Raw genomic sequence first — 26712 nt, 5'->3', positions numbered from 1 at the left:
TAAGAATTAATAACATTGCAGTAGGTTAACCAGATACAAAATAAGTATTTTTTAAAAGATCAACCACAATAACTAATAATAAGAAACTTGGCGCCGGGCCGGTGGCTCACGCCTGTAATCACAGCACTTTGGGAGGCCGAGACGGGCGGATCACAAGGTCAGGAGATCGAGACCATCCTGGCTAACACGGTGAAACCCCGTCTCTACTAAAAATACAAAAATAAAATAAAATAAAAAAATAAAAATTAGCCGGACGTGGTGGCGGGTGCCTGTAGCCCCAGCTACTGGGGAGGCTGAGGCAGGAGAATGGCGTGAACCCGGGAGGCAGAGCTTGCAGTGAGCCGAGATCACGCCACTGCACTCCAGCCTGGGGGACAGAGCGAGACCCCGTCTCAAAAACAAAACAAAACAAAACAGCTTTGGGAATAGATTACATTTCAAATAGTAATAATTCGTTGTTGTTAAAGGTCAGAATTTACGTGAAGAAAACTACAGGAATGCTTTGACAAGCATTTTTTAAAAACTAAAAAATTATGTATTTTCATACAGTAGGGCTCCAATTTTCAGCTACCTCCCTGGTAGGACGAAAATTAACACAACTACCTCATAGGGTGATTGGGCTGGGTAATGAGATATCAAAGTGTTTAATACAGAGACAGGAACCTTTATTTAGTCAATAAATATTTATTGAGCATCTATTATGTGCAAGGTCATTTTTTTTTTTTAGGTGTTGGTGATGCAGCAGTGATCAACATCGATACAAATGCTTTTTCTTATGGAATTGACATTGTAGTGGTGAAGGCAGACAGTAGACCAAATAAATACTTAAAATATATAGTGTGCTAGATAGTGAAAAGTTCTTTAGAGAAAAAAATAAAAGATGAAGGAGGAGGCAGGGAGCATGTGGGGAGGGAAGGGTTTGCTTGCAAGTTCACAACGGGTGGTGGGGCAATCCCTAATGAGAAGATGATGTTCCCCTAATGAGCAGACAGTGAGAGCCAAATGAATCCCTCAGGACAGGCTGTCAGGGAGTGCAAACAGCACATGCAAACGCCCGGGGGCTGGAGTCTGCTGGATCTGTTGGAGAATGGGGAAAATGTGCAAAGCAAATGGGCAAGAAATGAGGGCAAAAAGAAAAGGGGGCCGGCGCGGTGGCTCACGCCTGTAATCCCAGCACTTTGGGAGGCCAAGGCGGGCGGATCACCTGAGGTCAGAAGTTGGAGACCAACCTGGCCAACGTGGTGAAAACCTGTCTCTACTAAAAATACAAAAATTAGCTGGGCGTGGTGGCGGGCGCCTGTAATCCCAGTTACTCAGGAGGCTGAGGCAGGAGAATCGCTTGAATCCGGGAGGTGGAAGTTGCTGTGAGCCGAGATCGCGCTATTACACTCCAGCCTGGGCGACAAGAGCGAAATTCCGTCTCAAAACAAAAACAAACAAACAAAAAAACAGAGAAAAGGGGAGAGGTGGGGGAACAGATCCTTCAGGCCTTATAGGCAGAGAAAGAACTCAAAATTTAAAAATAAAATGATTCTTTATATTTTACTATTATTAAATGTAAAAACATAGATTCCTGAAGGGTTCGGTAGACGCTCCCTCCACTGTAAAATGGGGATGTCGCAACTGTCTCACAGGTTTCCCCCAGGACTAGAGGAGACAGTGGGTCGCGCGCAGCGTCTGACAGGCAGGGGCACCCAGGAAGGGTCCTCGCCTTTTCTATTCGTTCTGACGTCACGCCAGAGCGACTCCCTACGCGTCGATGCACTGGCCTCAGCCTCCCAGTCCCGCGGCTGGTCTTAGTGCTCCCCTAGACCTACCTGCCCAAGCACAGGTGCGACGCCCCCCCAGGCACCGGACGCTGACGCTCGCCCAGCTTCTGACCGGGTCCACTGGCCCACTTCCTTGGAGGAACCGGAACCCCGCCCACTCACCTCCCGCGCCGCGAAGGCTTCTGGGAATTGTAGTTCTGGCTCGCCGAGCCTCAGTGCACTTCCGGGTTCGGCCACAAGCGCAGCCATTGTCCCGCGCGCGGACGCTTGCTGTCGCCGAGCAGCTCGGCCCTTCAGAGTTAACCCCCAGCGACCTTGCGGATGCTGACTAGGGGAGGGGACCGAACTAGCTTAACCCGAGTCGACCGTGTGGCAGAATCGGGGCAGGGGATTGCTTAACCCGAGTTCGTCCTGCCGCAGAGCCGTGCCAGGCACTGAGGCGGTGACAGGCCCAGCCTGGGCTGCGGGCCAGCGGACGCCCAGGTTGGTGGGGCGTGGGGCAGCTCTTGGTGTCCGATGCGCGCATGCGCAGGGTCTAGGCGGGAAGCTGGAAGCGGTGGTGAGTGTAGCGGGGAGACCTGGTATCTCTGCGGGTGGCGCTTTAGCGTGGGGTTACCGGGGTTGATGGAGTTACCGAGGCAGCTGTGTATTCCGCGACTGTCCTCTGCGTGCATGCGCGGGTGCTTGGTTAGGTGGTGCTCTTGTCTGAGGCCTGAGGATGCCCAGGTTGCTGGAACACAGGGCACATGAATTGATGTAAGGGGACATCTTGAGAACTCCCCTCCTCCAATGCCGGGCATATTTAGTGGAGGCCTGAGGATGTCCGGGTTGATGGAGTACTCCATTGCAGATTGTGGTTTCTGGAGAAGAAGGGCTGTGCCGCTGTCCCTTTATTCTTGAGCAGGTATTTGGGTAGGAAGCAAAAGGTGGTAGGTAAGATTCCGAGCAGGTGACCCTGGGCCCCTGGAGCAGACAGCGCGCTTCTCCAAGGTCTGGGGTCGCTGTGGTTGGTGGAGAGACCAGGTTGGAGTTGCAGGCTGAAGGAGGGTATCAGGGCCTAGAAACAGGTTCTGGGCAGAGGGCACCCTGCATGTCCTGGGGGTGTCTGAATGGAAAACAGAAACTTAAACGGATAGTAGGGACCTATGTAGGATAGTGCAGAGCTCTAGGGCATTCAAGATGGGCAGAGACTCCGGGTTGGAGATACAGAATTTAAGTCCAGGAAGGACAGAGCTGCAACAGCTGCCATCAAATTGGTAGCTGGGGAGGAAGCAGTATGTTGCCAGCATCGTTATGAAGCAGGTGTTGCTGAGACCTTTACTTGGGCTATGCTACTTGCAGGCATGAGAATGTGCAGGTTAGTAGAAGGACAGAGTCTGTGCTGCAGATTTGGTGCTGGGAAGAGCTGACTGCATGACACCCAGGCCCTCGTGTTTGGGCAAGAGAAGGCCAAAGGGCCCAGTTCCCATTGAGCTGCTGTATCATGGGCTTGAGAACCCCCACGCTGGTGAGTGCCCAAGTCCCGGGGCTGACTGTGAAGCTGTATGCTCAAGCTACTGTTTAGTTGTAGTGTTCTGGCTGCAGGCAAATAGTGGGGCAGGTGATCCCCGAACCCACACAGAGGCTGTGGGTGCCTGAGATGTCCCAGGCAGGTGGAGACACAGGGTGAGGGATGTAGATTCTTGTCTCAGGAGCAGGGTGTGCCCCCAGACTGGCAGAGGAGCAAGGTCCTGAATGCAGATTGTGAGCATGAGCCTGCTCTGTGGCTGTGTCAGTAGGAGGAGGGAGCCTAGGTGGGTGGCCTGTGTGCAGTGGCTGCGGAATAGAGGTCTGGGGGCTCCAGTTTGGATCTGGTCTTAGGAGGCAAGGGGCTGCTCCAGCAGCACTCTGCACGTGTGCTGGCATTTGGGCAGATTGGGGAGGCATGGGCAGTCCTAGGACCCTGGTTCTGCCTGAGGATGCCCAGGTGTGTGGAGGGAGCAGCTGCAGAGGGGTGGGACTGTGTCAGGCACCCCTTGTGCACACACACAGGTGTTTGGTTGGAAAACAGGAGGCCGGAGATGAGTTTTAGACAGAGGGTGCTGGGGTCTTTGCGTGATTGGAACCCTGATCACAGCCTGATGGTGCCCAGGTTGGTGGAAAGACAGGATCTTCCTGAGCCACAGGTGCCCCGAAAGGTGTTTGGCCAGAATCTGGGCAGCTGTGGCTCAAACAGGGGACTGTGGAGTAAGGTGGAGGAAACAGTTTGGGTGCAAGTTCAGGAAACAGCTCCATTGTGAACCTACACTATGCCGTGTGAGAATACGGTGGGAGCAGGAGAGAGAGTAAATAGGAGAGATGGGGTGCAGGGGATGGGGTGCCTAGGGTAAGATTTGCCAGGGGCTGCTCTAGCCTTGGATCCCAAAACACCTAGTTGGTACAGAGGCACCTGAGCTTCTGAGACGTGTATTTAGAGCTGTAGGTAACAGGTAGGGCTGCTTTTGTCTGACTTGTGCTGGTGTCTGTTGGAGGCCCCCAGTCCTATACAGGCCTTGTTACAGTTTCAGGCCTGAGTATACCCAAGTTGGTGGAGGGACTGGTTTAGAGCTGCAAATTCAGGGCCTGGGAGGGTGTTAGGGTGGGAATCTGGCTGGCGCTGTTGGAGTAGGAGCCATTGGACCCCAGAAGTGTGGAGGGAACAGGATGTGAGTACAACTGAGCTCTGTGCATATATGCTTGGCTATTTGAGCAGGAAGCGGGTGGCCCTCTGCGCTGGGTTGCTGGAGGGACAGGCCTGGCTGATTTAGGAAGGGTAGGATCAGTCTTAGTTGTTGAATCAGTTCCTGGGAGCAGTGGAGCTGTGTCACCAGCTTCATGCAGTTAGGCAGTGAGTGTGATTCTGGCCCTAGGAAGAAGTGCTGGTTTGGGGCTGTAGATTGAGGTTGGTAGGGGTAGGATGGGGTGAATACCAGGGAGTCCTCGATATGCCTCTGGTTTGGGGCTGTAGATTGAGGTTGGTAGGGGTAGGATGGGGTGAATACCAGGGGGTCCTCGATATGCCTGATATTTGTGGGGATCCCAGGGCCCAGTGGGATAGGAGAGGGACGGACTGGTGCTGCAGACTTTGGTGGTGGGCAGAAGGCCATGTTGAGCATAAGCTGGGCTTACAGGTACATGGTCCAGGGGCCCAAGATAGTGGAGGAACCGGGTTGGAGCTGCAGAAACTTGGCCTGGGAGAGGGACTGAGGGACTCTCAGTACATACACAGGTATTTGGGCAGGAAGCTGCAGGAACCTCCAGAAGTGCATTTGCTATGGGAATGCATCCTGCATCCTGGGAGCAGGGACTAATGGGGGTGGGGGCCCAACAGTTCTGGCAGACCTGCATCTTCATGCTGTACTTGGGGCTTCTCTCAGTGCAGCTCAAGACCTCAGCACCCTGCTGTGCCTGGAGGAGAGCATGGAAGAGCAGGATGAGAAGCCCCCAGAGCCCCCGAAGGCCTGTGCACAGGTGAGTGGAGCTACCCTTCCCAGAGAGACCCAGAGCTTGGGTCTGTCTAAAGCCTGAGCCTCTGGGCTTGGGAGGCTGTGGCTCCTCCCTGACTCTCTTTGCAGCCTTTTAGGGGGTTTGGGGCCCTCATGGCCATCAGGCTTCTAACGCTTACACACTATGTATTTTATGAATCTCCCTGCTGGTTACCTCACCTTCTTAGCCTAGGTAACTCTTTCTGAAAGGAATTTGGCATTCTGAATCAAAAGCCCTTAGAATACTGATTCCCTTTTGGCCAGCAATTCACAGCTTTGTTTGAGAATGAACAATTGGAAATATACTAAATGTGTGATGCAAGAGGATAGCCGAATGAATTATGGTAAGACCATGACATAGAATACACTGTAGCCATTGAAACTGATAGGATAATGCAAATTTAATGACAGAAAAAGTTATTTATTACCTACGTTAAGTAAACTGCACTTAGAAATCATCACCTTTTAAAAAGGGATGTAGTTTTTGTGTATATAGAAAATACGTTAGAAGACTATAAATATAGCAATCAGTTAACAAACATTATCTGTAGTTACTTTATAAGTGACTTTGTTTTATCATTTATCTGTATTTTCTCCTTCCTTCCTTCCTTCCTTCCTTCCTTCCTTCCTTCCTTCCTTCCTTCCTTCCTTCCTTCCTTCCTTCCTTTCTTTTCTTCTTTCTTTTTTTTTCTTTTTTTGAGACAGGGTCTTGCTCTGTCGTCCAGGTTGGAGTGCAGTGGCACAATCCTAGCTCACTGCAGCCTCAAACTCCTGGGCTCAAGCCATCCTCCTGCCTCAGCCTCCTGAATAGCTGGGACTACAGGTGGGCACCACCAAGCCTGGCTAATATTTTTGTGTGTGTCTTGAAGGTCTTCAAGCCATCCTCCCACCTCAACCTCCCAAAGTGCTAGGATTACAGATATAAGCTACCACACCTGGCCTGTATTTTCATATTTTTGTACAGTACCCTTTAAGGTAAAAACATTAACAATTGGCCAAGCACAGTGGTTCACACCTATAATCCCAGTACTTTGGGAGGCCGAGGTGGGAGGATTGTTTGAGGCCAGGAGTACAGGACCAGCCTGGGCAACATAGTGAGACCCTGTCTCTATAAAAATTTTTTAAAATTAGCCAGGATAGTGGTGCCCACCTATAGTCCCAGACACTTGGGTGGGTGAGGTGGGAGGATCACCTGAGCCCAGGAGGTCTAGGATATAGTAAGCTATGATTGTGTCACTGCACTCCAGCCTGGACAACAGAGTAAGACTCTGTCTCTGAAAAACAAGTTCCCAATTTAGAACATTTCCTACCGCAAATATTCTTTGAAAACTCTTAATTTCCTAAAACTGTTAAATTAGAGCTTCTCCTTTCTCTTCCTGAACAATTCAGCCCTGAAGCCATGAGGTGGGGGCAGTGCTAGGTGGCACCTACAGTTGTCGGGGCTGCCTGCTCTGAAGAGAGTGTCCCTGTGCAGGGTCAGTGACCAAGCAGGATGAGGAGTGCATCTGCACGGGATGACATCCCAGCATAGTCAGAGCCCATGCTTGTGCACGCGAGGCAGCCCAATGGGGGTGTCAGAGCCCAAGTGGGTGAGGCCAGTGTCCATATATGGAGATCTGGTGTGGGGTGACGGGGTCAGAGCAGGTGAGCAAGGCTTCCAGAGAGGGGGTGCTTCACTGGGGGCAGTTGGAGCCCAAGTGCGGTGAGCAGGTGTCCATGGTAGATGGGGTATTGGAGCCAGAGTGGGGTGAGATGTGCAGCTGCATTGGGGGTCAGGTGCAGCCTGGTGTGGCATGTCAGAGCATGAGCATGTTGGGGGCATCATGCATGAGGGTGACCTGCAGGGGTGTCAGAGCCCAGCAGCATGTGGAGGGTACGGACACAGTGGGGTGGCCTCATGTGGGCTGTCCAAGTCCAAGTGGCAGAGGAGTGAGTCTGAGAGTTGGGGCAGCTTAGCCTGGGGAGTCAAAGCCTAAGCAGGGTGAGGAGCTCCCCTTGGCAGAGGGTGGCCTAGTGTGGGGTGGCAGAGCCCAGGGAGTCTGGGGAAAGCATCCATGGGGAGAGGGCGTCATTGTGGAAATGGGAGCGGAGCTACCTCCAAGGGGCCAGATCAGATAAGTAAGTGTATATAATAAGGGACAGGAGCCAGGTGTCTTGCCATCTAATCAGGAAGGTACAGATATGGCAAGAAAGAACATTTGAGCGGACTCTGGGCAGTGGGAATTGGAGGTTTTAATGTGGGCTCATGGCTTTCAGTACACATTAATCTAGAAATATATAGAGATGTGTGCCTGTGTCTGTGTGCATATGTGTGCACACAGATTGCCTGTCTGTCCGTGGAGGGCCGGGAGCAGCGACATCCCAATACCACTATACATACCTAGTGCCCACATTTCACCCTCTAAATATGTTACAGGTTTTATGGGTTTATTGTTAATGGCTCTTTAGTGGTAAATTTTTTTGCTGTTACAAATAGCATTGATGTAAATGTTTTGTATGTGATTCCTTGTATACATGTGCAGTTGTTTTAGAAAGAGTTAAGCAAATATAAGTTTACATTTATATCTTTATCAAAACTACAGGTAAAATGTGTGGGTTTTTGTTATCTTGTTTTTTAAGAGACAGGGTCTCACTCTGTCACCCAGTATGGAGTACGTGGCACACCAACATAGATCACTGCAGCCTGGAATTCCTGGGCTCAAGTGATCGTCCCAGCTCAACCTCCTGAGAAGCTGAGACTACAGGTGCACGCAGCATTTTTTTTTATTTTTTATTTTTTGTAGAGACAGGGTCTCGCTGTGTTGCTCAGGCTGGTCTGGAACTCCTGGGATCATGCCATCCTCCCACCTTGGCCTCCCAAAGTGCCGGGATTACAGGGTGAGCCTCAGTGCCTGGCTGGTAGAATGTGTTTTGATGTGGCCATTGGTGTTCTAATTTAAGTGAGGCACTAGGTGTTTTCTGGGACTCTTAATGGTCCTTTTGCCATTTTCTTTTTTGTGAGCTGAATTAGAAGTCTGTTCATTATATGACTTTCGTCACATATTTATTGACTGCCTAACCAGTGTAAGGCCCAGTGCGAAGCACTGTGGGGAAAGATGAGGCAGACAGCACTACTCTGCATGACTTAGTTCTCACAACCAGAAATGCGCTTCTTATACTTTCCAAGGCTACATAGGAAAAGCAGAAACATCCTCTTTCTTGTATTAGTTTTCTGTTATTACGTACCCCAAAATTTTGCAGCTTAAAATAGCCAATGTTTATTTTGTCACACAATTTCTGAGGGTCAGGAATCCAGGTCAGCTTAACTGGTTATTTCTGGTGTTCAGGGTCCCTGATGAGGTTGCAGGCAAGTTGCTGTCTGGATTGCTGACTTCTGAAGGCTTGACTAGGTGGGAGGATATTGTTGCAAACTCACTAGATGGCTCTTGGTAAGAGGTGCTCTACACCAGAGGCCTCTTTCCAGGACTGTTCACAGCGTAGCTGTGGATTTCTGCCAGAGCAAATGATCCCAGTGAGAGAGAGAGAGAGAGAGAAAGACAGAGAGCAAGAGAGAGCAAGAACACTTAGTTGCACACAATCAAGATGAAGCCACAATGTCTTTTATCATCTGATTTCAGAAGTGACAGACCATCACTTCTTCCATATTCTGTTGGTCACACAGACCCACCTTGGTACCATTGGACAAGGACTACACAAAGGCATGAATACTAGGTAGTAAGGGTCTTTGGGAGCCCTCTCAGAGTCTGGCTACCACACTTCTCAACTCTGAATGTCCTCTAGTTAATTTTAATTATTATCAGAAGATGAACAAGTACTTGATTTGGACCTGAAGGATATTAGAACCCTGGAAAGGAGAGAAAAATCAAGGGAGCCCAAGCGTTTGCTTTAGATGAAGGCCATGAGTCCAGTGAGCCGATCTAGGAAGAAACCATCTGGATATTGGAGCATCACCATAGAGATTTTAGTGGCTTATACACGGGGAAGTAGCAGCTGGTCCAGGGAAGGCCTTGAGCCAACTCTGAGCCCTACCTGCCTCCAGGGACTGAGACCAAAACTGCTGCCAAGTAGGTGGTGGGATCTCACGCATCCACTGTCATTCGCAACATGCCAAGTCGTGCAGGTTGTTGGTGGTCCTTTGTGGATGGTCTATTCTGTATATTTGAGGACAGTGAGAATTATTCATGGATGATAAGGTGGGGCCGGAGAGGGAATTTTCTTGTGCATAAGGACTGAAGGGATCCTCTTGTCAGGATGATTTCTGAGAAAATCAGAGAGGGGAACCTTGTTTCCAGTGCTGTAGTTTGCGAAGGTTGGTTTTAAGCCTTCTAGACTTGGTGATTAAGAAACCTCAGGACCTGCCACATGGGCCCTGTGGATGCCACATCCCTTGAGCTGAAATGTGAGCTCCATCTTCCAGCTCCCAGGGCAGGAAGAGATGGAAACATACCAAGAAGTCTGCCTGTGTGACGCCTGTGTTTTCTAAATGTCTTCACAGGTAGAGAAGGTTTCCTGCCAGTACATCCCCAAAGCAGTGCTCTGAGAATTGAGTCCAGTAATACTTCTGTGATTTGATTAGAAACTTCATTTATTGCCCCAAGAATGCCTCAGATTGGAAAGGAATATTTGGTCATCTCTATTTATAGGTGAGCAAGCAGCCCTAGCCCTAGGTCTCATTTGACCACTGTGTCACTATGAAGTGGACAGGTCACTCCGTGATAGCTCTGCTTGTCTCTTTTCCCCTGCTTTGGGTCCACTGGAGTCCCACCTACATTATAGAAGGAACAGTTATTATCTCCTGCCCACAACCCTTTTCTCTGTGGAAGTCAACAGTCTAATTCCTGTTCTCATTTTGTGAAGTCTGCAAAGAAAAAGGGAAATGCTCCTTTATGACCTAGAGAGGTGACTGTTGAGCAAGAAGGTAATTTAAAAATGCTCCAGAGCATACAGAAAGTAAAGGTTTTCAATTCTGTTCCTATGTCCCAAACTCTGCATGTGTCTCTAGTCTTATCAAATGCAGAGAACTTTTATTGTGCTCCTACTCAATACTGAGGAGAATACAAAGAAAAAACATACAGTGCTTTCTAATATAGAACCCAGGACCCAGGGGAGAGGTATATAGAAATGGAAGTAATATGAAAAGAATAATTTTACTGGTATAGTAAAGGGCCAGCAAAGCTAAGAAGTCCGGAGAGAAGAAGAGATGAAGCTTTCCGCTATCTGGGAATGCTTCATGGAGGAGGTTAGGTGATTCTGGGCCTTGGGTGATTAGACAGACCTTGGGAAGACAACGGAAAGCAGAAGAGTTTGTGTCAGGCAATCAGTGGACTTAAATGAGCTTACTAAACTTTATTACCATTAATTTCTGCATTGGTGAAATAGACATATTACTCTTCCCTTCAAAAAAGTTTAGGCTGGGTAAAGTGGTAATCCCAGCACTTTGGGAGGCCAGTGTGGGAGGATCACTTGAGGCCAGGAGTTCAAGACCAGCTTGAGCAACATAGTGAGACTCCCACCTCTGCAAAAAATAAAAACAAAAAAATTAGCCAGCTGTGGTGGCATGCCTCTATAGTCCCAGCTGCTTGGGAGGCTGAGGCAGTAGGATAGCTTGAGCCCAGGAGTTCAAGACTATAGTAGGCTATGATGGTGCCGCTGCACTCCAGCCTGGGCAACCAAATGAGACCCTAGCTCTTAAAAAAAAAAAAAAGTTTAGGTGATTTTGTGAGATGGAAATTCTGTGTTGAAGTACTCTATGTATTACTAGAAATACTAGGCAAATGGTAGACTACATTGATATTATCTGAAGGAAACTGAGAAAGCTAAGATGTAAATTCAGGAGATATTCCTAAAATGGTCAGTAGTCCAAAGTGAGTAGAACCTAGGGAAAAAGTCAGGGTGTGTGGGTGTGCATGCATTCACCGGCTCACGTGCATTTGTCACAAGCTTCTTTCTGAGCATTTAGTTTTAAGGGTAAGTTGGGAGCAGGTTCTGGATGCTGACACTTGGAATTTTCTGAGAAGAAAAGGCACCCAACAAAGGTTTCCTCTAACCAGGGGAGGGGCTTGAGCTGAGCTCTGCTTTAGTGCCTCCAGCGACCCCAGGGACAAATGCAAAGGTACAGGTAGCACATTCCATGTCCCTTCTCCTAGTGGCTGTTTATAGTGAGCACACATTTATGAAGAGCCTACTGTGTGTCAGTAGTGATCTAAGCATGGTGGAGCCACGGTAAACAGGACAGACAAGATTTCAGCTCTTATGAAACTCCCTCTAGTGGAAGAGTTAAATGAAAAGCCAAAGGTAGAAGAATATATGCGATGTGAAGATGTGAAAGCAGGGTGAAGTGATGGAGTTGACTGCTGGGGTCAGGGCAAGGAAGGACATTTCATCCAGAGTCTGCCCTGAGGAAAGATGAGCTTTCTTTTTTTTTCTTGTGAAAACTTTTTAAACAAAAAGGTGCTGAAAACAGTTTTCATTCAAGAGGAGGTACAACCATATTCTCCAAGTAAAATAGTTTTAGCGGTTATGGCAGATAGTAACATTTTGGAATTTTGTTTCTGCCAAGTACCTGCTGAGAAAAACATTAAGTTGTCCCATTCTTGGTATTATTTCTTAACTGATATTAGTTTTGTTTTTTTTTTTTAATTAACTGGCAGAGTGTGATATTATCTGAAGGAATCTGTAATAACTTAAAATACAGGTTAATGTTTACAAATTTTCCTTTCTTGAGTAGCTTTTCTCATTTCCCAGGCATTTTTCAAGAAAAGATGTGTTTGTCACGGGTGTGTATCAGGAATGGAATTTTTCTTTCAGACCAGATAAGATTGAATCCATTAACAGTTTGGGGTCAAAACTTGTGGCTCCCTTGTACCATCTGTAGTTTGGCTGTGGCTATTTTTTGGCATTGTGAGTTTTATTTTTGTTTTCTGGCATTTGGGGCTATTTTGTAATGTTCACGCAGCAATTTCAAGGCAGTTTAGGCCAGTTGTGGTGGCTCACGCCTGTAATCCCACTTTGGGAGGCTGAGGCAAGAGGATCACTTAAGACCAGTAGTTTTTTTGTACTGTTTTTTCTTTTCTCTTTGTTTTCTCTTTTTCCTTCCTTCCTTCCTTCCTTCTTTCCTCCCTTCCTTCCTTCCTTCCTTCTTTCCTCCCTTCCTTCCTTCCTTCCTTCCTTCTTTCCTTCTTTCCCTCCTTCTTCCTTCCTTCTTTCCTTCCTTTCCTTCCTTCCTTCCTTCCTTCCTTCTCCTTGTTCCTTTTTCCCTTCCCTTTCCTTCCCTCTTTCTTTCCCTTCCCTTCCCTCTTTCTTTTCTGTCTTTCTCTTCCTTTCCTTTCTTTCCTATTCTTTCTTTTCCCTCTTTCTTTCCTGTTTGTCCTTCTCTTTCTTTCTCTTTCTTTTCTTTCTTTCTTTTCTGTTCTTTCTTTCCCCTCTTTCTTTCCTGTCTTTCTCTCTCCTTCCTTCCTTTTCTTTTCTTTCTTTCTTTCTTTCTTTCTTTCTTTCTTTCTTTCTCTCTCTCTCTCTTTCTTTCTTTCTTTCTTTCTTTTCTTATCTCTCCCTTTCCTTTCCTTCTTGTTCTTCTCTCTTTTGTTTTCTTTTATTTTCTTTTCTTTCAGGCAAGTTTATTTTAAAAAGTACGCCAGGCGCGGTAGCTCATGCCTGTAATCCCAGCACTTTGGGAGGCCAAGGTGGACAGATCATGAGGTCAAGAGATCAAGACATCCTGGCCAACATGGTGAAACCCCATCTCTACTAAAAATACAAAAATTAGCCAGGCGTGGTGGCATGTGCCTGTAGTCTCAGCTACTCAGGAGGCTGAGGCAGGAGAGTCACTTGAACTCGGGAGGCGGAAGTTACAGTGAGCTGAAAATGCGTCACTGCACTCCAGCCTGGGGACAGAGCCAGCCTCGTCTCAAAACAAAAACAAAAACAAACAAAAAAATAAAGGAGGCCGGGCGCGGTGGCTCAAGCCTGTAATCCCACCACTTTGGGAGGCCGAGACGGGCGGATCACGAGGTCAGGAGATCGAGACCATCCTGGCTAACACAGTGAAACCCCGTCTCTACTGAAAATACAAAAAACTAGCCGGGCGAGGTGGCGGGCGCCTGTAGTCCCAGCTACTCCGGAGGCTGAGGCAGGAGAATGGCGTGAACCCGGGAGGCGGAGCTTGCAGTGAGCTGAGATCCGGCCACTGCACTCCGGCCCGGGCAACAGAGCAAGACTCCGTCTCAAAAAAAATAAATAAATAAATAAATAAAGGAATAGGGAATGGCTACTCCATAGGCAGAGCAAGCCCCAAGGGCTTCTGGTTGCCCATTTTTATGGTTATTTCTTGATTTTATGCTAAACAAGGGGTGGATTATTAATGAGTTTTCCAGGAATAGGGTGGACAATTCCCAGAACTGAGGGTTCCTCCCCTTTGTAGACCACATAGGGTAACTTCCTGACATTGCCATGGCATTTGTAAACTGTCATGGCACTGAGACCAGCAGTTTGAGACCAGTCTGGGCAACATGACGAGACCCTGTCTTCTACAAAAAATAAAAAGGCAGTTTAACTGTTGTAGTATGTGTGGTAGTGATGCAAGCAACACAAGCTCTTGGCTTTCACACTGGGCCTTCTTTACATTGCAGCAGCTCTGGCTCTTTGATACTTCTCGTGACCCTCACAACCTACCCAGTAAATACACAGTGGTGTTTTTAGGTTTGGAGAACCCTTTCCTACTTTTAAATACATTAATGCTAGCCATTTTTAATAACCATTCCTACTGTAATAGTAAAATATTTTCTACATAGATAAAGAGAAAAAATGGACACATTTATACCTTGACCTCTCAGCATCAAGTGATCCTCCCACCTTTGCCTCCCAAGTAGCTGGGACTATAGGCACGTACCACCATGCCTAGGTTATTTATTTATTTATTCATTATTATTATTTTTTGAGATGGAGTCTCACTCTGTCGCCCAGGTTGGAGTTAAGTGGCGTAGTCTTAGCTCACTGCAAACTCCGACTCCCAGATTCAGGTGATTCTCATGCCTTAGCCTCCCTAGTAGCTGGGACTGCAGGTGTGTGCCACCACACCTAACTAATTTTTTTTTTTTTGTATTTTTAGTTGAGATGGGGTTTCGCCATGACCAGGCTGATCTCGAACTCCTGATCTCAGGCAATCTGCCCACCTCGGCCTCCCAAAGTGCTAGAATTACAGATGTGAGCCACCATGCTCGGCCTATTTTATATATTTTGTATAGACAGGAGCCTCACTATGTTGCCGAGGCTGGTCTCGAACTCCTGGGCTCAAGTGATCCTCCCACCTCAGCCTCCCGAAGCACTGTGGTTACAGGTATGAGCTGCTGCACCTGGCCATTTTTATTTTCTTTTAGTTTTTGATCCAGTGGCTTCTAAATAAATGAGTTATCAAAAATTAGCAGTAGTTGCTTTTCAGTGTTTGATTTGAGAAGGAGCAAAGTGTACTTGAATGGACTCTCATTTAACAGACTGAATTATTGTATCCTGTAGGAAAAAACCTGAGGACACTACAAAGGAATTGTGTTGTTTTTAAAGAGGGAAACACCTTTTTTGGTTTCCAAATATTTAATTAAAATAAGTGGTTTTGAAAAACATAGATGCAGTATAAAAAGAGAGACAGGGAACCTGCTCCTCAGTTCTGCCCCTTCAAAGAATAACTCCTTTTAATGTTTTTGAGAACATCCTTCCAGACTTTTCCGTGCATATTTATATTTTATAGAAATCTGTTCATCTTCTGTATAATGTTCTTAATTTTTTCACTCAACAATATATTACAGACATCTTTCTATTATTTGTGTGTGTTAGTACATGCAAATTTATGTCTTCTTCTCTTGGATGCTAAATAGTATTCAGTCATCTGAATAAAGCATAATTTATTTAACCAGGCACTTCCTAATGGACATTTAATCTCCCTTCCCAGCTTGCTATAATATAACTTGCTAGTGAGATTTCTTGTACGTGCATCCTGATGTACTTTATGTTATTTCCTAAGGATAAGTACTTACAAGTAGACTTACTGGATGTTACATTACACTTTAAAAAATATTGCCTTTAAAAAATAAAATAAAAGAATATATATAAAAATGGAATAAACTCTGTATATGAATTAATAATATTGGACCAAAATGTCAATTTCCCAGTTTTGACAATGTACTATGGTTATATATGATATTACCAGGGAAAGCTGAGTGTGGCTCTCTTTTTGCCACTTCTTATGAATCTTTAAGGATTTCAAAATGAAGCGTTATTTGTAAATATAAATATTTAATATATAGCCAATACAGGATGGTTCTATCAATTTATACTTCTTCTAAGAATACATGAAGCTCTTGGCCAGTGGGCCGCCAGCGCTGGAGTCATTAGCAACAGACTAATGACTGTGACTGTCACAAAAACACCCTATGTGGTCAGGATGGTGGTTATGTACAGGGCTTAAGCAAATAGGTAAATATAAAGAGGAAAATGGGAGTGAGAGAAAGAAGGTGTACATAAAGAAAGGAGAAAAGCTAGATAGAACAAAATGTGTTATTGAATTGTAATTAGAGGTATCCCTGTGAGTTTATGGTCTCTAATATATACAGATACAGAAATAGATGTTTGATTTTGACGTAAAGAGATGAGCATCTGTTGGTATATTCATGGCAGTTTCTTCAAGGTTGCATGTGCGTTTTTCTTTGTCTGTTTCTCTGTTGAGGCTCTGTTTTACTGATTTGGAAAAAGTCTAAATAGTATAGATTCTAACTGATCATGTGGCACTTTATGCTAAACACTTTTTTTTTTTTTTTTGAGATGGAGTCTTGCTCTGTTGCCTAGGCTAGAGTACATTGGCGTGATGTTGGCTCACTGCCACCTCAAGTGATTGTCCTGCCTCAGCCTCCCAAGTAGCTGGGACTACAGGTGCGCATCACCATGCCTGGCTAGTTTTTGTATTTTTAGTAGAGATGGGGTTTCACCATGTTGGCCAGGCTGGTCTCTAACTCCTGACCTCAAGTGATCTGCCTGCCTCAGCCTTCCAAAGTGTTGGGATTACAGGTGTGAGCCACCGCACCTGGCCTGCTAAACATCTTATGCAATTAATTTGTTGATCTTTTTCTTTATGATTCTGGCATTGGTCATGCTGTATTCCATTTTACTTGCTTATAATTTTGTGACCCAGGAATTTTGGCAGGGCCCGCTGGACAGTTCTTTGCTCCTTAGTGTCTTGGATCACTCGGTCAGCTGCATTTAGCTGCAACTGGGCTGGGCTAGAAGACCCACAAAGACCTCATGCCCAGGTCTCTGTAGGCCTTGGTGCTCCTCCAGGTATCTTCTCTCTCTCTCTCCACATGGTTAGCTGAGCTTACTACTGGGAGGAGGGAGCAGAAGTATGGTGGGAGGGAGGCGTAGGTGGTATGTCAAATCTTAGCCCACTGACAGGAGGAGATTTGAGCTGCCACTTAGCTCCCTGATTGTCTTCCTTTTTCTCATCTGCTTTGCCTTCTCAGGATTCTTTCCTTCCTCAAGAGATTATTATCAAAGTCGAGGGAGAAGACACTGGGTCACTGACCATCCCATCTCAGGTAGGTTGGGCAAGGCCTCTGTCTTTACACTGAGAAACGTGCATGGCTGCGAAGTGAGTAGAAAGTGAGGAAATGGAGATAAGAGTGGACAACTTTTTCAAGAAGTTTGGTTATTGTGTGAAAGGTAGAAGAAAGTGAAAACTTCAAGGACTTTTGAGATTGAGGGTTTTTTCTTTTTAAAGGGATTGAAAAGATTGAATTCAGTTTAAATGATTACAGGAAGGAGTTAGTAGAGGAAAAAAAGTTATTGATCAGGAGACAAGAGAGAAACTATAAAGCAGAGTCCTTGGTTAGCACTGGAGAAATTAATTCAGAACATCTTGAATAAATTAGCTGTATATGAGGAGAAGGATTTATATAGGAACAGTGAGGTTGAGGGAATTATTTGAAAGCTTGATCTTTCACTGAAAAATCAGATGAGCATGATGGTGGGAACTGGAATGGAGAGATGCATGACAAGGCAGAGAAGGCTTAAAATAGCAATTTTGGATTATGAGAGGAAACAGGCTGCTCCAGTAAATGTAATAGGATTGCTGGTCAATCTGAAAGATTCATTCAGAGATATTGGCCATTAATTTATAATACTCTATCCTGCTGCTTTTGTGGATTTTTTTCCCTGCAGTGGCAATTTGTAGCCCACTTTCCACAGACAGCAGATTGACATTCAAATTAATTTAGTTTTTGTAATTTGCCAGGTCCACTTCCTGTGGAGTGGACACTCCAAAGGTCAAGGGAATATCTGAAAGAGAATTTACAAATATCTCAAGTAGAAAGATTAAAAAGAATGATCCATGGACCTTAAATTGAGTAATTAATATGGAAGTGATAAAGAGTCCAGTAAGTAGAAATGACAAGAATATAGGCTGGTAGTGGTAATAGTAGACATTTCAGTAGCGTAATGGCCCTAAACCATCAAGGAACAAGAGTAAAGGGAGACAATTGAGCCAATACAGTGGAGCAATCTGACATTATAGCGAAACATGGGCAGTTTTGTATTTATGACTCAAAAGGTGGAGTGTTTTATGATAATTTCAAGGTCTGGGGTGTCCCCCTAAGAGTGAGCCGATGAAGAGCAGCTTCAGGATATGAGACTTGGGTTAGCCATATGAATTGATGACTGAGAACACGGTCTCTGATGTGTGCAAGCTTGAGGTTACATCCCAACTACTAACCTTAGGCATATGTCTTAATTTCTCTGACTCCCTTGGTCTTCATAAGAAAAAAGTAGTACTGCTAATAGTGTTTTCTCACAGGAGCCCTATGAGAATTAAATGACTGATAATCCATGTGACATGTTAGCACAATGCCTGACACTGTGGTGGTGCTTCATGCAAACTCATTAAAGTCAGTTATTTTTACATTCTCATCAGCTGAGTGTACAAGTGGATGCTATAGACAATATGAGACAAGACAGTACAAGTTCTTATAGTAGAGGGTAAATCCCAAGTATGAATCTTCAGTGAATGGGGGTGGGGGTGGTGTTCAGGAGGTGGGTAGGACAGAGCTCCAAGAAGTGAGGTAAATGGCTTGAGTTTCAGAGTAACTGGGAGGACACGCACTCCTTCTTTGATGCTGAAATCCCTAGGATCGGAGAGTATGAGCATTCTTAGCTTCTGAGGACTGAGGAGGACGGAAGTTGTCAGTGGGAAGTGTAAGTCTCCATGAACACAGGGATGTGTAGGGCATGTTTGGTGAAGGATATTGAAACTGCAGGCTGGAGGGCAGTGGTGTGATCATGGCTCACTGCAGCCTTCACTTCCCAGGCTCAGGTGATTCTCCAAACCTCAGCCTGCTGAGTAGCTGGGACTGTAGGCACGCACCACCACACCAAGCTCAGTTTTTGTGTTTTTAGTAGAGACTGGGTTTCACCATGTTGCCCACGCTGGTCTTGATCTCCTGGGCTGAAATGATCCACCCACCTCAGTCTCCCAAAGTGCTGGGATTATGGGCATGAGCCACCACACCTGGCCTATTTTATTGTTACAAAAGATGAGTTTCGAGGGCACGGTTGAAGGTTTTAGGAAGGAGTTTTCAGGCATGGGGAGTTTGGGACAAGTGAAAAGAATAAAATAAGTAGGATAGAAGTCCAGAAAAGCTAGTATCTGCACATTGAGGAGCCTTTTCAGATGGGTATGTGGTACAGCTTGTGAGATTCAGGTGAGGGGAGATGAGTTAAATCAATCTGGGTGAGGGTTATTTTAATATATTAGAAGGTTTATTGATACTGTCGATTCACTTACTGAAATAATTTACTAAATATAAATGTAATATCTACTACATATAAACACTATGTTGAACATTGGAGTTACATTTGCAAACTGTAAATACCTTGTCTCTGCCTTCATGGATCATGGCCTAGTGACAGAGATGACTATTATGCAAATAGGAAAGTGTGATGATAGAAGTCCATGGAGCTTTGAGAGTATATAGTTGGGAGTGGAGTCAGGGTGCTAATCTAGTTTAGTATTATCTGTTTGACATTTGAACAAGCTTTATACTAAAGAGACCTATATTAAACAGAAAGGGGGAGTGTTTATTAAAAAGAAGCATGCATTACAGTTTGAGAGACAACACCTTAAAGATTAATGTTAAATACAGGTGGCAGTTGGCAAGTTATTTTTTGAATTTCACGTTGGGCTAATCATGAAAACATTTGAGGTTTCAGTGGAATTTTTAGGCTCAAACTTAGAAAGAGGCATGTACAGCAGTATTTTGCATGTGTTTTCATGGCATTCAGGACCCTGTATCCTATTCATGAACTGCAGCTCAAGAATACCTAGTCTTTTTAAAGAGCCTTTAGTGGCAAGAGGCATTCGACTTCCCCTTGCCTTTGCTGCTCCTGGATAAGGACAGATCACCCTTAGCACTTCTTTTTTGGATTAAAATTTCTGCCCAGTTATCTTAAGAACAGGCCCTTTCCTGCTTAGAGGAGGCAGCCCAAGAGACCCCATTTATATGGCAGTAATAACAGCGAATGTCTCCTAAAAGGCTCTGCCATGCAGCTGAATATGGATAGAAACAGAACTGTTATTTGAAGGCTGAGCGTTCAGAATAAAGGTCACTTTGACTCTCAGTTAATCTTTCAGGATCCTGAGACCTACTCGTTTTAACAGTACAGGCTAAGCACCCCAATCCAAGAATCTGAAATTGTCCAAAATTTGAAGGTTTTGGAGCCCCGACATGATGCCACAAGTGGAAAATTCTACACCTGACTTCATGTGACCAGTCACAGTCAAAACTTTGTTTCATACACAAAAATTTTTTTAAAATTTCATACAATTACCTTTAGGCTATATGTTTAAGGTGTCTATGAAACATAAATGAGTTTGTGTTTAGACTTGGATCCCATCTTCAAGACATCTCATCATGTAAATGCAAATATTTCAAACTCTGAAATCCAAAATGCTTCCAAAATGCTTCTAGTTGTAATTATTTTGGCTAAGGGATACTCATCCTGTAATTGCTGGCCTTTGTTGTCTCATCAGTAAACCCTGCTAGTGGCTTTTCATAGATCATTGTAATTATTCATTTAACCCAATGAGTTAGGTATTATTAGGCCTAATATATAGAAAGGGAATAAACTCACCACTAAAAGACAGATTGGGTCAGGTGTGGTGGCTCATCCCTGATTCCTGTAATTCCAGCACTGTAGGAGTCTGAGATGGGAGGATTCCTTGAACACAGGAGTCTGAGACCAGCCTAAGCAATATAATGAGGGTCTGTCTCTACAAAAAATTTAAAAAGTAGCCAGGCATGGTGGTGCACACCTGTAGTCCCAGCAACTTGGGAGACTAGGTGGGAGGATCACTTGAACCCAGAAGATGGAGTCTGCAGTGGGCCATGATTATGCCACTGTACTCCATCCTGGGCAACAGAGTGAGGCTCTGTCGCAAAAGAAAAAAAAAAAGACAAATTGTTAGATTAGATATATTTTTTAAGCCAGATATATGCCCTTTATAGGTAAGAAAGCCAAGTCTTTTTATCTTCTACATCCAGTGTTCTTCACCTATACATACTGCTTTTCATCGAGGTCCACATTTCATTTTCTGTCTCATGCATTAGCAAAATACAGCCTGTGGCTGTTTTTGTAAATAAAGATCTATTGTAATGTAGCCACACCCATTTGTTTATATATTTTCTGTGGCTAATTTCTTGCTATAGCAGCAGAATTGAGTAGTATGACAGAGACTGTGTGACTGGCAAAGTGTAATATTTACTGTCTGGCCTTTGACAGAAAAACATTAACCACCCCTGTTTCATCAGTTTCTTGGGAATTTGGAGGGAATTCCTAAGTGAGAATTCTATATTCACCGTGCAAAAGTCAGAATAAGCATCTTTTTATAAGGCAGACAAGATAAAATAGTTTATATCCGTTCTTATCTGGTGTTCCTCTTTGGAGTTGTAGAAACAGGTCCAGCATCCAAAACCCAAAGAGCTCACCCAGAAGGCACCTGTACATCTTGACTGGAATCTTTTGGGCACTGACAATCTCAGGACAACTCCCAGGTCACCAGATTTTCCTTTTTCCGTCTGTCAGACTTTTCTTCCTCCATAAACTTTGGAAGGAAATGATGCCCAGCTGAGCAGGAATTTGTGTCCTTTTTTAGGAAGGAGTGAACTTCAAAATTGTGACTGTGGACTTCACACAGGAGGAAAAGAGTACTTGGAACCCTGCTCAGAGGACCCTGGACAGAGATGTGATCCTGGAGAACCACAGGGACCTAATCTCTTGGGGTAAGAATACATTCCTCTTTAATGAAGATCCATATACTGAAATGATTTCACAATCTGATTGATTAAGAACTGTGAAATTCAGCAGCAAGAAGGATTTTGGCTGCACATAGATTGTGTTTGTGCTTTTTATTCCCCAGTGAAGATTAATTTTAGTTTGTAGGGTAGAAACAGTGCAGATTCTTGGGCTTGAGATTTTCAGTCTTCATGTTCCTAAAGACCAAAGGCTGGGACCAGATTCTGCAGTAATTTTCTTTTGTTCCCAGTTTTGAACACTCAAATTCCTATATATTTCCTTATCAGCTTTTTGAACCAGATACAATCTCCTAGTTGGAGCAAGGGAAAGAATATAAAAAGAATTTTCCAATACATGTGTTCAAGTGAGAACCAGACACATAGGGGTCATTACAGGTGTAGAAGGTTCATGTTAGCTTTATTCCATTTTTCAAGCTCTGATATTTTTTGGCTAAGATATCTTATATTGCTTTCTTTCAGACTTGGCAACTGCAGTTGGAAAAAAAGATCCAACTTCAAAGCAGAGCATTTTTGATGAAGAACCAGCTAATGGAGTGAAGATAGAAAGGCTTACAAGGGATGATCCTTGGTTATCTTCATGTGAAGAAGTTGGTGATTATAAAAACCAGTTGGAGAAGCAACAGGAAAAACAAGAGATACTTTTGCAGGAAGTGGCATTCACTCAAAGGAAAGCGGTTATTCATGAGAGAGTCTGCAAAAGTGATGAACCTGGGGAGAAGAGTGGTCTGAATTCCAGTCTCTTTTCATCCCCGATTATATCCATAAGAAACCATTTTCATAAACATGTATCACATGCTAAAAAATGGCATCTTAATTCTGCTGTAAACAGTCATCAGAAGATTAATGAGAATGAGACTATATATGAAAATAATGAATGTGGAAAACCCCCTCAGAGCATTCACCTTATTCAGTTTACAAGAACTCAAACAAAAGACAAATCCTATGGATTTAGTGACAGTATTCAATCTTTTTGCCATGGTACACCCCTACATATACGTGAAAAAATTCCTGGAGGAGGAAAAACCTTTGATTTTAAAGAATGTGGGCAAGTTTTGAACCCCAACATATCCCATAATGAACAACAGAGAATTCCTTTTGAAGAGAGTCAATATAAGTGTAGTAAAATCTCTCAGAGTTCCTCCGTTACTCAAAACATGAGAAATAATTCTGAAGAGAAACCTTTTGAATGTAATCAGTGTGGGAAGTCCTTCAGCTGGAGCTCTCATCTTGTTGCACATCAGAGAACTCATACAGGGGAGAAACCTTATGAATGTAGTGAATGTGGAAAATCCTTCAGCCGGAGCTCACACCTTGTTTCCCATCAGAGAACTCATACTGGAGAGAAGCCTTACAGGTGTAATCAATGTGGGAAATCCTTTAGCCAGAGTTATGTCCTTGTTGTGCATCAAAGAACTCATACTGGAGAGAAGCCTTATGAATGCAATCAATGTGGAAAGTCATTCAGACAGAGCTATAAACTTATTGCACATCAAAGAACACACACTGGAGAGAAGCCCTATGAATGTAATCAATGTGGGAAATCATTTATCCAGAGCTATAAACTCATTGCACATCAAAGAATTCATACTGGAGAAAAACCCTATGAATGCAATCAGTGTGGGAAATCCTTCAGTCAAAGTTATAAACTTGTTGCTCATCAGAGAACTCACACAGGAGAAAAACCCTTTGAATGTAATCAGTGTGGGAAATCCTTCAGCTGGAGCTCTCAGCTTGTTGCACATCAAAGAACTCACACTGGAGAGAAACCGTATGAATGTAGTGAATGTGGAAAATCTTTTAACCGCAGTTCTCACCTTGTTATGCATCAGAGAATTCACACTGGGGAAAAACCGTATGAATGTAATCAGTGTGGGAAATCCTTCAGCCAGAGTTATGTTCTTGTTGTACATCAGAGAACTCATACTGGAGAAAAGCCCTATGAATGCAGTCAGTGTGGGAAGTCCTTCAGACAGAGTTCATGCCTTACTCAACATCAGAGAACTCATACTGGAGAGAAACCATTTGAATGTAATCAGTGTGGAAAAACATTTAGCTTGAGTGCTCGACTTATTGTGCATCAAAGAACTCACACTGGAGAGAAACCCTTTACATGTATTCAGTGTGGAAAAGCTTTCATTAATAGCTATAAACTTATCAGGCATCAGGCAACTCATACTGAAGAGAAACTCTATGAATGTAACTAGTTTCTAAGTCAGCTGGGATTTATTCCCTTTTATTCTTTTAAAAAGTTTATTTTAAGGTAGTACATGTTGTGGGAAGAACTACTATAAAAACAATATATGTGGGAAAACTTCCAGTCCTCTCTGTTAATTGTGTGTCTGAAATTTGTTCTGGAAAAGAAAGGGGGAAAATCTATGAATGACTTTTCAACCTAGCAATTCCATATACAACATTAAACTTGATTCTTATGACATATTCCTATGAAAATAATAAATATTGGCACTTTTCCTTGCAGAAAGCACTCTGACCTGAATCAGAGAAAATCATATGCCAAAGCCAGCTGCCAGTGTGTTAGACCTTTTTCCATAAAGAGTAAATGGAATGCTAACACTAGTGGACTTATTGAGAAGATTGAAAGGTTGCTGTAGTGTTTAAACTTAGGCTGGAAAACCATATTTTAGTGCTTAATTTTACTACATGATCTTCCAATGAGATAGCTTGTAATCTGTTCCTTACAGCACTTGCTGTTACATGTGAAGATTTTGTAAATTTTAGGAATGTGTCTACGATATGTAGTGAAAAATGTGGAAAAATAATATAGAAATAATATTTACTTCTATAACCATTATGATAAAATATTTGTGTATGGATTAGAATAGAAAGGGATTATGGACATATCTATTCAGTTTTTTGGTTTATGTTTGGCCTTTTTGGAACGTATGCTGTTGTGCTATGATAAATGATACAACGAGTAAAACTTATTCAAAAACAAAAATGAAATCCAAAGATTTCCTTCTTTGACTATTTAGGAAAGACTAAGCAACCAAACAGGAAAAGATCCCTCAGGATAATGAGGTTTATATTTGGATTAGCATGAGCAGATTACTATTTAGGACATAGATTCCTAGGAACATTCCTCGTTGAAAATAAAATAGATCCCTGGAAATAGGTAACTAGAAATTTTGGCCAGAAATGGTTTCATATGAAGAATTGAGAATGTGTGGGAACTATAGAGGGCAAGTGGGCTTATTTTCATATATGCAAAGCAATATTAAGGAGCTCTATTTTCATGTTTTTGTTCTTCTCCTCATGTAGTATTGTCTCTTTCCTCTGGGATATGTTCCCTGATGTGAGAGTCCTCTGAATAGAAGGGTGCTTCCCTGACTCAGTGCTGACCATCTAAATTATGCTTGCAAGAATGCTTTAATGAGGCAAGGTTTTAGTTACTCTTTGATATTTAAGATTTGATTAGCATGTCTTTCTGACCTTTTCCCTGAATCATGAACTTGAATCCTGTGGATTACCATATATTGAAGCCTCTGATCTCAGAAAGGTAATAAGCTCAAAGTTGAACTGAGAGATCAGATAATAGAGGTTGATACCCTTGGGACAGGAAGGAAAACTTAAAGGGTAACTGATGGGGTTAACGCTTAGTAAAATTCTGTCCCTATGAGATGACCCTAAGTGGAGCCATATCTATGAGGATTAATCCAGAGATTGTTGCACACCTGGCAGTGCCAGGTCTGAAAAACAGTTGCTGATGTCTGGAAAACTGCCTCCCGATCCCAGGAGAATTTCTAGTCAGTTCATGAATGTGCAGGTAGGGGAACAGCAAGTATTCATGCACTGGCTCCTGGAAAGGGCACATAAAATTGTAAAAAGCCCTAATAGGCTAGGGACCTATATTGGCTTCTTTCCCATGATGTATAGATAAATTATAATTTATATATTATATATAGTTATATGTAATACAAATATTTTCTATAATTTATAATATAAAATACAAGTTATAGATAAAACCAAATACGTATTTGAAGTGTGTGGATTCTCTTATATGGGGATTGGTTTTCAATCAAACACTGATCAAAAATACAGTTTTTGCAGGATCCAAAACTCAAGTATATGGAGGGCTAACTTTTTTTTTTTTGAGACAGAGTTTCACTCTTCTTGCCTAGGCTGGAGTGCAATAGTACGATCTTGGCTCAACACAGCCTCCACGCCGGGCGTGGTGGCTCAAGCCTGTAATCCCAGCACTTTGGGAGGCCGAGACGGGCGGATCACGAGGTCAGGAGATCGAGACCATCCTGGTTAACATGGTGAAACCCCATCTCTACTAAAATACAAAAAAAAAAAAAAAAAAAAGAGCCGGGCGAGATGGCGGTCGCCTGTAGTCCCAGCTACTCAGGAGGCTGAGGCAGGAGAATAGCGTAAACCCGGGAGGCGGAGCTTGCAGTGAGCTGAGATCCGGCCACTGTACTCCAGACTGGGCAGCACAGCAAGACTCCGTCTCAAAAACAAAAAAAAAAACACAGCCTCCACCTCCGGGTTCAAGAAATTCTCCTGCCTCAGACTCCCGAGTAGCTGGGATTACAGGCATGCGCCACCATTCCTGGCTAATTTTGTATTTTTAATAGAGACAGGGTTTCTCCATCATGGTCAGGCTGGTCTCGAACTCCCAACCTCAGATGATCTGCCTGCCTTGGCCTCCCAAAGTGCTAGGATTATAGGCATGAGCCACTGCACCTGGCCTGTGAAGGGCCAACTTTTTATATACATGCTTACACAGGGCCAACTGTGGGACTTGAGTATGCATGGATTTAGGTGTACAGGGGGTTCTGGCACTAATTCCCCAAATATACTGAGGCATAACTGGATGGTGATTTATGGTGGCCAAGACAGTTTCAATAATGAAAAATGTCAGAGTAATTTCTATCATTTGCTCAATAATTTTCCTTTGCAGAAAAGATATTGTAATTTAAAAGTGGTGAATGAAAAATAAAGCATCAACAGGCCAAAAATTTGTAATTAAACTCTTGGGCCTGAAGTTTTGGGTTAAAAAGGATCAATAACTAGATTTTAATTACATATGACACATGAATATATACATAACATTTTATGAGTAAACATTTGCTGTGT

At 43.9% G+C, this 26712-nt stretch overlaps 1 protein-coding gene across 3 annotated transcripts; it reads left to right on the top strand.

Moving 5' to 3' along the window:
* The first annotated feature begins 1998 nt into the window (after positions 1-1998).
* ZNF180 (zinc finger protein 180) lies at positions 1999-24563 on the top strand. 3 transcript variants are annotated; one of them, XM_010377536.2, is made up of 5 exons: positions 1999-2252; positions 5165-5258; positions 16774-16848; positions 21456-21582; positions 22075-24563. In XM_010377536.2, exons 2-5 carry the CDS (start codon positions 5208-5210, stop codon positions 23817-23819), a joined length of 1998 nt encoding a protein of 665 aa, XP_010375838.1. In that variant the 5' UTR covers positions 1999-2252; positions 5165-5207; the 3' UTR covers positions 23820-24563. The 3 variants fall into 3 exon arrangements, with proteins under 3 accessions (XP_010375838.1, XP_030769307.1, XP_030769308.1); XM_030913447.1 differs by having other exon boundaries at positions 1999-4453; XM_030913448.1 differs by lacking the exon at positions 16774-16848.
* The last annotated feature ends 2149 nt before the right edge of the window (positions 24564-26712 follow it).

Source organism: Rhinopithecus roxellana, chromosome 12 (assembly GCF_007565055.1).
Source record: "Rhinopithecus roxellana isolate Shanxi Qingling chromosome 12, ASM756505v1, whole genome shotgun sequence".
Classification (NCBI taxonomy): Eukaryota; Metazoa; Chordata; class Mammalia; order Primates; family Cercopithecidae; genus Rhinopithecus; species Rhinopithecus roxellana.
This window is presented reverse-complemented; position numbering and strand designations above follow the sequence as displayed.